This window comes from Haliotis cracherodii, unplaced genomic scaffold, assembly GCF_022045235.1.
Source record: "Haliotis cracherodii isolate W230 unplaced genomic scaffold, xgHalCrac1.p SCAF_5, whole genome shotgun sequence".
In the NCBI taxonomy this organism is placed as follows: domain Eukaryota; kingdom Metazoa; phylum Mollusca; class Gastropoda; order Lepetellida; family Haliotidae; genus Haliotis; species Haliotis cracherodii.
The window spans coordinates 69,499,473-69,511,769 of NW_027266308.1; the positions used below are offsets into that span (position 1 = coordinate 69,499,473).

The following is a 12,297-nucleotide window of genomic DNA, read 5'->3' on the forward strand; positions in this document are numbered from 1 at the left end:
GTGCACCCTTCATAGCCCAGTGTGTTCTGTCTCTTGGTGCAGCCTTCATGGCCCAGTGTGTCATGTCTCTTGGTGCACCCTTCATGGCCCAGTGTGTCATGTCTCTTGGTGCACCCTTCATAGCCCAGTGTGTCATGTCTCTTGGTGCACCCTTCATAGCCCAGTGTGTCATGTCTCTTGGTGCACCCTTCATAGCCCAGTGTGTTCTATCTCTTGGTGCACCCTTCATAGCCCAGTGTGTTCTGTCTCTTGGTGCACCCTTCATAGCCCAGTGTGTTCTGTCTCTTGGTGCACCCTTCATGGCCCAGTGTGTCATGTCTCTTGGTGCACCCTTCATAGCCCAGTGTGTCATGTCTCTTGGTGCACCCTTCATAGCCCAGTGTGTTCTGTCTCTTGGTGCACCCTTCATAGCCCAGTGTGTCATGTCTCTTGGTGCACCCTTCATAGCCCAGTGTGTCATGTCTCTTGGTGCACCCTTCATAGCCCAGTGTGTTCTATCTCTTGGTGCACCCTTCATAGCCCAGTGTGTTCTGTCTCTTGGTGCACCCTTCATAGCCCAGTGTGTTCTGTCTCTTGGTGCACCCTTCATGGCCCAGTGTGTCATGTCTCTTGGTGCACCCTTCATAGCCCAGTGTGTCATGTCTCTTGGTGCACCCTTCATAGCCCAGTGTGTTCTGTCTCTTGGTGCACACTTCATAGCCCAGTGTGTTCTATCTCTTGGTGCACCCTTCATAGCCCAGTGTGTCATGTCTCTTGGTGCACCCTTCATAGCCCAGTGTGTCATGTCTCTTGGTGCACCCTTCATAGCCCAGTGTGTCATGTCTCTTGGTGCACCCTTCATAGCCCAGTGTGTTCTGTCTCTTGGTGCACCCTTCATAGCCCAGTGTGTCATGTCTCTTGGTGCACCCTCCATAGCCCAGTGTGTCTTGTCTCTTGGTGCACCCTTCATAGCCCAGTGTGTTCTGTCTCTTGGTGCACCCTTCATAGCCCAGTGTGTCATGTCTCTTGGTGCACCCTTCATAGCCCAGTGTGTTCTGTCTCTTGGTGCACTCTTCATAGCCCAGTGTGTTCTGTCTCTTGGTGCACCCTTCATAGCCCAGTGTGTCATGTCTCTTGGTGCACCCTCCATAGCCCAGTGTGTTCTGTCTCTTGGTGCACCCTTCATAGCCCAGTGTGTTCTGTCTCTTGGTGCACCCTTCATAGCCCAGTGTGTCATGTCTCTTGGTGCACCCTCCATAGCCCAGTGTGTCATGTCTCTTGGTGCACCCTTCATAGCCCAGTGTGTCATGTCTCTTGGTGCACCCTTCATAGCCCAGTGTGTCATGTCTCTTGGTGCACCCTTCATAGCCCAGTGTGTCATGTCTCTTGGTGCACCCTTCATAGCCCAGTGTGTCATGTCTCTTGGTGCACCCTTCATAGCCCAGTGTGTCATGTCTCTTGGTGCACCCTTCATAGCCCAGTGTGTTCTGTCTCTTGGTGCACCCTTCATAGCCCAGTGTGTTCTGTCTCTTGGTGCACCCTTCATAGCCCAGTGTGTCATGTCTCTTGGTGCACCCTTCATAGCCCAGTGTGTCATGTCTCTTGGTGCACCCTTCATAGCCCAGTGTGTTCTGTCTCTTGGTGCACCCTTCATAGCCCAGTGTGTTCTATCTCTTGGTGCACCCTTCATAGCCCAGTGTGTCATGTCTCTTGGTGCACCCTTCATAGCCCAGTGTGTTCTGTCTCTTGGTGCACCCTTCATAGCCCAGTGTGTCATGTCTCTTGGTGCACCCTTCATAGCCCAGTGTGTCATGTCTCTTGGTGCACCCTTCATAGCCCAGTGTGTTCTGTCTCTTGGTGCACCCTTCATAGCCCAGTGTGTCATGTCTCTTGGTGCACCCTTCATAGCCCAGTGTGTTCTGTCTCTTGGTGCACCCTTCATAGCCCAGTGTGTCATGTCTCTTGGTGCACCCTTCATAGCCCAGTGTGTCATGTCTCTTGGTGCACTCTTCATAGCCCAGTGTGTTCTGTCTCTTGGTGCACCCTTCATAGCCCAGTGTGTCATGTCTCTTGGTGCACCCTTCATAGTCCAGTGTGTCATGTCTCTTGGTGCACCCTTCATAGCCCAGTGTGTTCTGTCTCCCGTGGTATTGTGATGAACACCCTGGACCCATCACTGCCGTATCTCCATCTTTCTAAGCACAAAATATTTCTCCTTGACCTTGAAATCAACAACCAATCATAATCTCTCTTCTGTCATTCGGGGTAGATCTTCAAAAAATATTGCAGCGTCTTACAGACAAGCCCTTGACATATTAAATCAGAAGGCACTACTGGATGAAGTGTCAGCTGAAAGAGGAGGTCGCCTGACTGGTGATGCTGGATCGGGGATGTTCTGCCTTGTGGGATTCCACAAGAATTACGTTGTATTTGAGCACTGGGGATACAACTGCCTGTTTCAAGCTTGAAAGAACTCAGTAATTTAGACATCTATTCTTACCAGAATTCAAACCAGATTCGATACAAAGCTATGAAGGCAAATGGATCCAGTGTATTTATTACAGTACTTTGAAATTCACACTAGTACACCTGCCTGAGACTACTAAAGTAAGTAAATATATGATTGCATTTGAGAGCTGTAATTCTGAAACAATTCTCAATGCTTCAATTTCTGAAGCTGTAGATGTATATACACTGGGTAGCTGATGCTTGATGTAGTGTAGCTTGCTTGTCTTCCACAGCCTGATGGGGACGAGCAGATGAATGCAGGGCAGTTTGCTGGAGTTTTTGATGATGATGATGATCTGCTCCTGGAAGCCAGTAACGTTGCCCCTGGCAACGATGACGAGGGAACACCCGATCCTGCGGAAGGGGAGACGCCAAGCACAAAGAAAAGCCAGCCACTGATAGACGATGATGATGAGGACGATGATGATGGAGGTACAAATAATCCTTTATTGTGACATAAATTGTGCTGGGAATGCTGATAACTTGATATGAACAAGCTTTGTTTATAAATACTTCATTATTAAGTCATCTATATAACATCTACTTATATCTAGACTTCCTGAAAGACATCAAGCTCTTACCAAAGGAAGATGACGCAAGCAGTATAGCAGACAGTTTACCACCGCCTGCTACCATTGTGCCGACCAACACCTTCAAGCCAACTCCCATGCAGAGGCCTTTCCAGCCTGGGTCCACACCATCACACCTGTCGAGCAGGTACATGGTAGGTCGTCACACCTGTCGAGCAGGTACATGGTAGGTCGTCACACCTGTCGAGCAGATACATGGTAGGTCATCACACCTGTCGAGCAGATACATGGTAGGTCATCACACCTGTCGAGCCATCACACCTGTCGCGCAGGTACATGGTAGGTTGTCACACCTGTCGAGCAGGTACATGGTAGGTCATCACACCTGTCGAGCAGATACATGGTAGGTTGTCACACCTGTCGCGCAGGTACATGGTAGGTTGTCACACCTGTCAAGCAGATACATGGTAGGTCATCACACCTGTCGAGCAGATACATGGTAAGTCATCACACCTGTCGAGCAGATACATGGTAGGTTGTCACACCTGTCGCGCAGGTACATGGTAGGTTGTCACACCTGTCAAGCAGATACATGGTAGGTCATCACACCTGTCGAGCAGATACATGGTAAGTCATCACACCTGTCGAGCAGATACATGGTAGGTCATCACACCTTCAAGCAGGTACATGGTAGATCGTCACACCTGTCAAGCAGATACATGGTAGGTCATCACACCTGTCCAGTAGATACATGGTAGGTCATCACACCTGTCCAGCAGATACATGGTAGGTCATCACACCTGTCCAGCAGATACATGGTAGGTCATCACACCTGTCGAGCAGATACATGGTAGGTCATCACACCTGTTGAGCAGATACATGGTAGGTCATCACACCTGTTGAGCAGATACATGGTAGGTCATCACACCTGTCAAGCAGATACATGGTAGGTCATCACACCTGTTGAGCAGATACATGGTAGGTCATCACACCTGTCAAGCAGATACATGGTAGATCGTCACACCAGTTCAGATTTCATGCATTTAGTTGAAGAAGAAAGTGAATGTTCATTTGATGTTTTCTTGGTATTTCTACCCCAGTGATGTGCCCTAAGTTCAAAATGATCTCAGACATGAATTTTGTAATCAAGTGCCAAACATGTACTTCATACTTGATGTAGTTGATAGATGTATGATGAACAAAGTCAGTTGGGCAAAAGTAAAGCCAAGCCTCAAGGTTGCCTCACTTGCTATGTTGATCTGTGTGAAAGGCCCCATGTTGATCTGTGTGAAAGGCCCTTTGTTGATCTGTGTGAAAGGCCCTTTGTTGATCTGTGTGAAAGGCCATTTGTTGATCTGTGTGAAAGGCCGTTTGTTGATCTGTGTGAAAGGCCCTTTGTTTATCTGTGTGAAAGGCCCTTTGTTGATCTGTGTAAAAGGCCCCATGTTGATCTGTGTGAAAGGCCCCATGTTGATCTGTGTGAAAGGCCTTTTGTTGATCTGTGTGAAAGGCCCTTTGTTGATCTGTGTGAAAGGCCCCATGTTGATCTGTATGAAAGGCCCTTTTTTGATCTGTGTGAAAGGCCCTTTGTTGATCTGTGTGAAAGGCCCCATGTTGATCTGTGTGAAAGGCCCCCATGTTGATCTGTGTGAAAGGCCCTTTGTTGATCTGTGTGAAAGGCCCTTTGTTGATCTGTGTGAAAGGCCCCATGTTGATCTGTGTGAAAGGCCCTTTGTTGATCTGTATGAAAGGCCCTTTGTTGATCTGTATGAAAGGCCCCATGTTGATCTGTGTGAAAGGCCCTTTGTTGATCTGTGTGAAAGGCCCTTTGTTGATCTGTGTGAAAGGCCCTTTGTTGATCTGTATGAAAGGCCCCATGTTGATCTGTGTGAAAGGCCCTTTGTTGATCTGTGTGAAAGGCCCTTTGTTGATCTGTGTGAAAGGCCCCATGTTGATCTGTGTGAAAGGCCCAATGTTGATCTGTGTGAAAGGCCCTTTGTTGATCTGTGTGAAAGGCCCTTTGTTGATCTGTGGGAAAGGCCCTTTGTTGATCTGTGGGAAAGGCACCATGTTGATCTGTATGAAAGGCCCCATGTTGATCTGTTTGAAAGGCCCCATGTTGATCTGTATGAAAGGCCCTTTGTTGATCTGTGTGAAAGGCCCTTTGTTGATCTGTGTGAAAGGCCCTTTGTTGATCTGTGTGAAAGGCACCATGTTGATCTGTATGAAAGGCCCCATGTTGATCTGTTTGAAAGGCCCCATGTTGATCTGTATGAAAGGCCCTTTGTTGATCTGTGTGAAAGGCCCTTTGTTGATCTGTGTGAAAGGCCCTTTGTTGATCTGTGTGAAAGGCCCCATGTTGATCTGTATGAAAGGCACCATGTTGATCTGTATGAAAGGCCCTTTGTTGATCTGTGTGAAAGGCCCTTTGTTGATCTGTGTGAAAGGCCCCATGTTGATCTGTGTGAAAGGCCCAATGTTGATCTGTGTGAAAGGCCCTTTGTTGATCTGTGTGAAAGGCCCTTTGTTGATCTGTGGGAAAGGCCCTTTGTTGATCTGTGGGAAAGGCACCATGTTGATCTGTGTGAAAGGCCCAATGTTGATCTGTATGAAAGGCCCAATGTTGATCTGTATGAAAGGCCCCCATGTTGATCTGTGTGAAAGGCCCTTTGTTGATCTGTGTGAAAGGCCCTTTGTTGATCTGTATGAAAGGCCCCATGTTGATCTGTGTGAAAGGCCCTTTGTTGATCTGTGTGAAAGGCCCCACGTTGATCTGTGTGAAAGGCCCCACGTTGATCTGTGTGAAAGGCCCCACGTTGATCTGTGTGAAAGGCCCCATGTTGATCTGTGTGAAAGGCCCCATGTTGATCTGTATGAAAGGCCCCATGTTGATCGGTATGAAAGGCCCTTTGTTGATCGGTATGAAAGGCCCTGCTGTCTGCCGTCAGGTGTGGAATGATGTGGGCATCGTGAAGCAATACGTGAGTGATGAGGAGAACTCCATTGATGTGGAGTTCCACAGCACGGCCACGCACCACGCCATGCACCTGACAAACAGCCTGGACTGTCACCTGGCCACCCTCACCCCCACGGCACTGGTGCTGGCCTGCTCAGCTGATGACGACACCCCCAGGTACGTGCAGAGAGTATATTCTCAGAAATCTCATTCTCTGTCTGTTCCATGTTTCAGGAAGGTGATGTCTATTCCATGTTTCAGTAAGGGGATGTCATATTCCATGTTTCAGGAAGGTGATGTTTATTCCATGTTTCAGTAAGGTGATGTCTATTCCATGTTTCAGTAAGGGGATGTGCTGTCTATTCCATGTTTCAGTAAGGTGATGTGCCGTCTATTCCATGTTTCAGTAAGGGGATGTCTATTCCATGTTTCAGTAAGGTGATGTGCCGTCTAGTCCATGTTTCAGTAAGGTGATGTCTCTTCCATGTTTCAGAAAGGTGATGTCTCTTCCATGTTTCAGTAAGGTGATGTCTCTTCCATGTTTCAGTAAGGTGATGTCTATTCTATGTTTCAGTAAGGTGATGTCTATTCCATGTTTCAGTAAGGTGATGTCTCTTCCATGTTTCAGTAAGGTGATGTCTCTTCCATGTTTCAGTAAGGTGCTGTCTCTTCCATGTTTCAGTAAAGTGATGTCTATTCCATGTTTCAGTAAGGTGATGTCTCTTCCATGTTTCAGTAAGGTGATGTGCAGTCTATTCCATGTTTCAGTAAGGTGATGTCATATTCCACGTTCAGTACGATGATGTGCATTGTATTCCATGTTTCAGTAAGGAGATGTCTATTCTATGTTTCAGTAAGGTGATGTCTATTCCATGTTTCAGTAAGGTGATGTCTATTCTATGTTTTAGTAAGGTGATGTCTATTCCATGTTTCAGTAAGGTGATGTCTATTCTATGTTTCAGTAAGGTGATGTCTATTCCATGTTTCAGTAAGGTGATGTCTAGTCCATGTTTCAGTAAGGTGATGTCTATTCCATGTTTCAGTAAGGTGATGTGCTGTCTATTCCATGTTTCAGTAAGGTGATGTCTCTTCCATGTTTCAGTAAGGTGATGTCTCTTCCATGTTTCAGTAAGGTGCTGTCTCTTCCATGTTTCAGTAAGGTGATGTCTATTCCATGTTTCAGTAAGGTGATGTCTCTTCCATGTTTCAGTAAGGTGATGTGCTGTCTATTCCATGTTTCAGTAAGGTGATGTCATATTCCACGTTCAGTACGATGATGTGCATTGTATTCCATGTTTCAGTAAGGTGATGTCTATTCCATGTTTCAGTAATGTGCTGTCTATTCCATGTTTCAGTAAGGTGATGTGCTGTCTATTCCATGTTTCAGTAAGGTGATGTCATATTCCACGTTCAGTACGATGATGTGCATTGTATTCCATGTTTCAGTAAGGTGATGTCTATTCCATGTTTCAGTAAGGTGATGTCTATTTCATGTTTCAGTAAGGTGATGTCTATTCCATGTTTCAGTAAGATTATGTCATATTCCATGTTTTTCAGTAGGGGGATGTGCTGTCTAGTCCATGTTTCAGTAATGTGCTGTCTATTCGATGTTTCAGTAAGGTGATGTGCTGTCTATTCGATATTTCAGTAAGTTGATGTCATATTCCACGTTCAGTAAGGTGATGTGCATTGTATTCCATGTTTCAATAAGGTGGTGTGCTGTCTATTCCATGTTTCAGTAATGTGCTGTCTATTCCATGTTTCAGTAATGTGCTGTCTATTCCATGTTTCAGTAATGTGCTGTCTATTCCATGTTTCAGTAATGTGCTGTCTATTCCATGTTTCAGTAATGTGCTGTCTATTCCATGTTTCACTAATGTGTTGTCTATTCCGTTTCAGTAAGGTGCTGTCTATTCCATGTTTCAGTAATGTGCTGTCTATTCCGTTTCAGTAAGGTGCTGTCTATTCCATGTTTCAGTAAAGTGATGTCTTTTCCATATTTCAGTAAGGTGATGTCATATTCCACGTTCAGTACGGTGATGTGCATTGTATTCAGTAAGGTGTTTCAGTAAGGTGATGTGCTGTCCAATCCATGTTTTAGTAAGGTGATGTGCTGTCCAATCCATGTTTCAGTAAGGTGATGTCATATTCCATGTTTCTGTAAGGTGATGTGCATTGTATTCTATGTTTCAGTAAGGTGATGTGCATTGTATTCCATGTTTCAGTAAGGTGATGTGCATTGTATTCCATGTTTCAGGAAGGTGATGTGCATTGTATTCCATGTTTCAGTAAGGTGATGTGCATTGTATTCCATGTTTCAGTAAGGTGATGTGCATTGTATTCCATGTTTCAGTAAGGTGATGTGCTGTCTATTCCATGTTTCAGTAACGTGCTGTCTATTCCGTTTCAGTGAGGTGCTGTCTATTCCATGTTTCAGTAAAGTGATGTCTTTTCCATATTTCAGTAAGGTGATGTCAAATTCCACGTTCAGTACGGTGATGTGCATTGTATTCAGTAAGGTGTTTCAGTAAGGTGATGTGCTGTCCAATCCATGTTTTAGTAAGGTGATGTGCTGTCCAATCCATGTTTCAGTAAGGTGATGTCATATTCCATGTTTCAGTAAGGTGATGTCATATTCCATGTTTCTGTAAGGTGATGTGCATTGTATTCTATGTTTCAGTAAGGTGATGTGCATTGTATTCCATGTTTCAGTAAGGTGATGTGCATTGTATTCCATGTTTCAGGAAGGTGATGTGCATTGTATTCCATGTTTCAGTAAGGTGATGTGCATTGTATTCCATGTTTCAGTAAGGTGATGTGCATTGTATTCCATGTTTCAGTAAGGTGATGTGCATTGTATTCCATGTTTCAGTAAGGTGATGTGCATGCATTTTGGGTCATGGGACAGCAGCAAGGAATGGACGGTATGTCTGCCGGAGGGAGAAGAGGCCCAGGTCAGTGTTTTCAACTCGGTGAACTTGATGAACCCAACAATAAGTCCCTGTAACAAGTCCCAGATTGTGTACTCTATTTGTTTTTGTAACCTGTCCATGTGCCCATCCCACCTCACAGAAGAACTGACTAGCATCCAGTTCACAATAAGCGGGTGTTTCAGTCAATCTCATTAAAATCAGATCTTAGTTCTCGCTGCCGCTAAACAAAGATCTGAGGAGATCCCATTACGGGTCACGTCAGACCGACCTTGCGCAAACTTTGACCGACCAATGGAATGACCAATCAGAAGGCAGCCTTCTCATGCTTTACAGCACAAATTTCAAATTGGCGACTACGCTTCGAAACATATTTTGACAAATTCTTTATTGCAAATTTGAATCCTGAACACAAAAAAATTCTGGAATGGCTAATGAAAGGTCTAGATTGTAAGGATTCAGTTGTTAGACCCGTAACTATCGTTCGGAATACCCCATGTTAAAGTTTTCGCGATTGCATGATTAGAAATCACATTCTGACTGTCACTTTCATAATCTGGTAAGCGATGCACGGATTGGTCGGATGAAAGGTCGTTCTGACGTGACCCCTAATGGGATGGCTTCAGATGTTTGTTTAGCGGTAGCGAGAACTAAGGTCTGATTTTAATGAGATTGGTGTTTCAGTATGTGACCATGATGACTGCACCATTATTCCCCAGCAGTGTGGCTTGTTCAGGGTGTCACTGTATGTTTGCTGTCAACAGGCATCTGTTTAATGTATCTCTAACACAGTAGCTCGAACATCATTGACTGATACAGTTGTAACAATGTGGACTGTGATACTATTACTGACAATAGCCTTCTGTAATATTGCTAACTACAGCCAGACTTTGTGAAATACAATGTAGCTGTATTATTGATTTCTACTGCTGTCATAGTGTTGATATGAAAGAACTGACTTGGGCACTAAACCTGCCAATTTTCTCCATAGGCGGTCACGGCCGGTGCTGGCTGGGTTGCCGTAGCTACTGATGCCAGGAATCTGAGGATATTCAGTGAAGCTGGCGTCCAGCAGGATCTCTTCTCCATCCCTGGCCCAGTTGTCTCCCTTGCAGGCCACGACATTACGCTCCTGATAACATACCACGCTGGCATGGGTAGGTTTATGACAATGCTTCTGACAATGTACGACACTGCCATCTCCGCTCCGTCGACCCAGTGCAACATCAGAAGACAAGGCTTTCGGTGATATTGTAATATTGTATTTTTTTCCTACGACAGATAGCACATACGCATCACCAACAACTGTGCAAGTCAGTTCTTTCAAATAGATTCGTTATTCTTAACTGCATCTCGTCATGTTCTTAATTACATCTTATGCCAAAAAGAATATCTTTATTTTTCAGTTGAAACCCTGAAATCTTTAATAGATCTACAATTAGTTGTCAAGAAAACTATCAAACAGCAAATAGTATCTACAGTTTTTACCAACTGACCATACCACTATAGTTTTACCTTTGACTTGGTTTCTTTCTCATTGATATTTAGTTGCACACAAGATGACAGAATGATCTCTTGTAGGAATTCCTGGAGACCAGTTTTTGGGTGTTATAATCACAGAAGTTGGGAGTCAAAAGAAAACTTTGCTGAATGGAAGCCCACTCTCCATGTCGCCCAAATCTACACTGCAGTGGCTAGGGTGAGTACAGATATAGGCCTTCAGGTCTACACTGCATTATCTAGGGTGAGTACAGATATAGGCCTTCAGGTCTACACTGCATTATCTAGGGTGAGTACAGATATAGGCCTTCAGGTCTACACTGGGTGAGTACAGATATAGGCCTTCAGGTCTACACTGCATTATCTAGGGTGAGTACAGATATAGGCCTTCAGGTCTACACTGGGTGAGTACAGATATAGGCCTTCAGGTCTACACTGGGTGAGTACAGATATAGGCCTTCAGGTCTACACTGCATTATCTAGGGTGAGTAAAGAGATAGGCCTTCAGGTCTACACTGGGTGAGTACAGATATAGGCCTTCAGGTCTACACTGGGTGAGTACAGATATAGGCCTTCAGGTCTACACTGGGTGAATACAGATATAGGCCTTCAGGTCTACACTGGGTGAGTACAGATATAGGCCTTCAGGTCTACACTGGGTGAGTACAGATATAGGCCTTCAGGTCTACACTGGGTAAGTACAGATATAGGCCTTCAGGTCTACACTGCAGTGGCTAGGGTGAGTACAGATATAGGCCTTCAGGTCTACACTGCAGTGGCTAGGGTGAGTACAGGTTCAGTACAGATAATGCAGTGGTTTCGGAGAGTAAAAAAATAAGGCCTTGCTCTCAGTTCATTTATGAAACTGGTTCTTCAGTTGAGTTGATGATGTTGCAGATTCTCATCCGAGGGCACACCCTTCTCCATGGACTCAGCTGGCAAAGTGCGGAGAATGAGTTCCACAGGGAGTCCGACATGGATCCAGGTGGCCGACACACAGGAACATGTGAGTATGTCTGATCACAATACGAGGCTATACCAGGGTCCGACATGGATCCAGGTGGCCGACACACAGGAACATGTGAGTATGTCTGATCACAATACCAGGCTATAGCAGGGTCCGACATGGATCCAGGTGGTTGACACACAGGAACATGTGAGTATGTCTGATCACAATACCAGGCTATAGCGGGGTCCGACATGGATCCAGGTGGCCGACACACAGGAACATGTGAGTATGTCTGATCACAATATGAGGCTATAGCGGGGTCCGACATGGATCCAGGTGGCCGACACACAGGAACATGTGAGTATGTCTGATCACAATACGAGGCTATACCAGGGTCCGACATGGATCCAGGTGGCCGACACACAGGAACATGTGAGTATGTCTGATCACAATACGAGGCTATAGCGGGGTCCGACATGGATCCAGGTGGCCGACACACAGGAACATGTGAGTATGTCTGATCACAATACGAGGCTATACCAGGGTCCGACATGGATCCAGGTGGCCGACACACAGGAACATGTGAGTATGTCTGATCACAATATGAGGCTATAGCAGGGTCCGACATGGATCCAGGTGGCCGACACACAGGAACATGTGAGTATGTCTGATCACAATACGAGGCTATAGCGGGGTCCGACATGGATCCAGGTGGCTGACACACAGGAACATGTGAGTATGTCTGATCACAATACGAGGCTATAGCAGGGTCCGACATGGATCCAGGTGGCTGACACACAGGAACATGTGAGTATGTCTGATCACAATACCAGGCTATAGCGGGGTCCGACATGGATCCAGGTGGCTGACACACGGGAACATGTGAGTATGTCTGATCACAATACGAGGCTATAGCAGGGTCCGACATGGATCCAGGTGGCAGAC

General features: G+C 45.7%; 1 protein-coding gene across 1 annotated transcript in view; it reads left to right on the forward strand.

Annotated features, from left to right (window-relative positions):
• LOC139443110 (WD repeat and HMG-box DNA-binding protein 1-like) overlaps window positions 1-12,297 on the forward strand; it is a 37,253-nt gene that overhangs the window by 14,329 nt on the left and 10,627 nt on the right. The window contains exons 11-17 of the mRNA XM_071224053.1: window positions 2,721-2,919; window positions 3,042-3,211; window positions 5,966-6,150; window positions 8,846-8,927; window positions 9,895-10,060; window positions 10,485-10,602; window positions 11,301-11,409. Of these exons, the coding sequence (XP_071080154.1) occupies window positions 2,721-2,919; window positions 3,042-3,211; window positions 5,966-6,150; window positions 8,846-8,927; window positions 9,895-10,060; window positions 10,485-10,602; window positions 11,301-11,409 (1,029 nt within the window). The remainder of the gene's footprint in view (window positions 1-2,720; window positions 2,920-3,041; window positions 3,212-5,965; window positions 6,151-8,845; window positions 8,928-9,894; window positions 10,061-10,484; window positions 10,603-11,300; window positions 11,410-12,297) is intronic.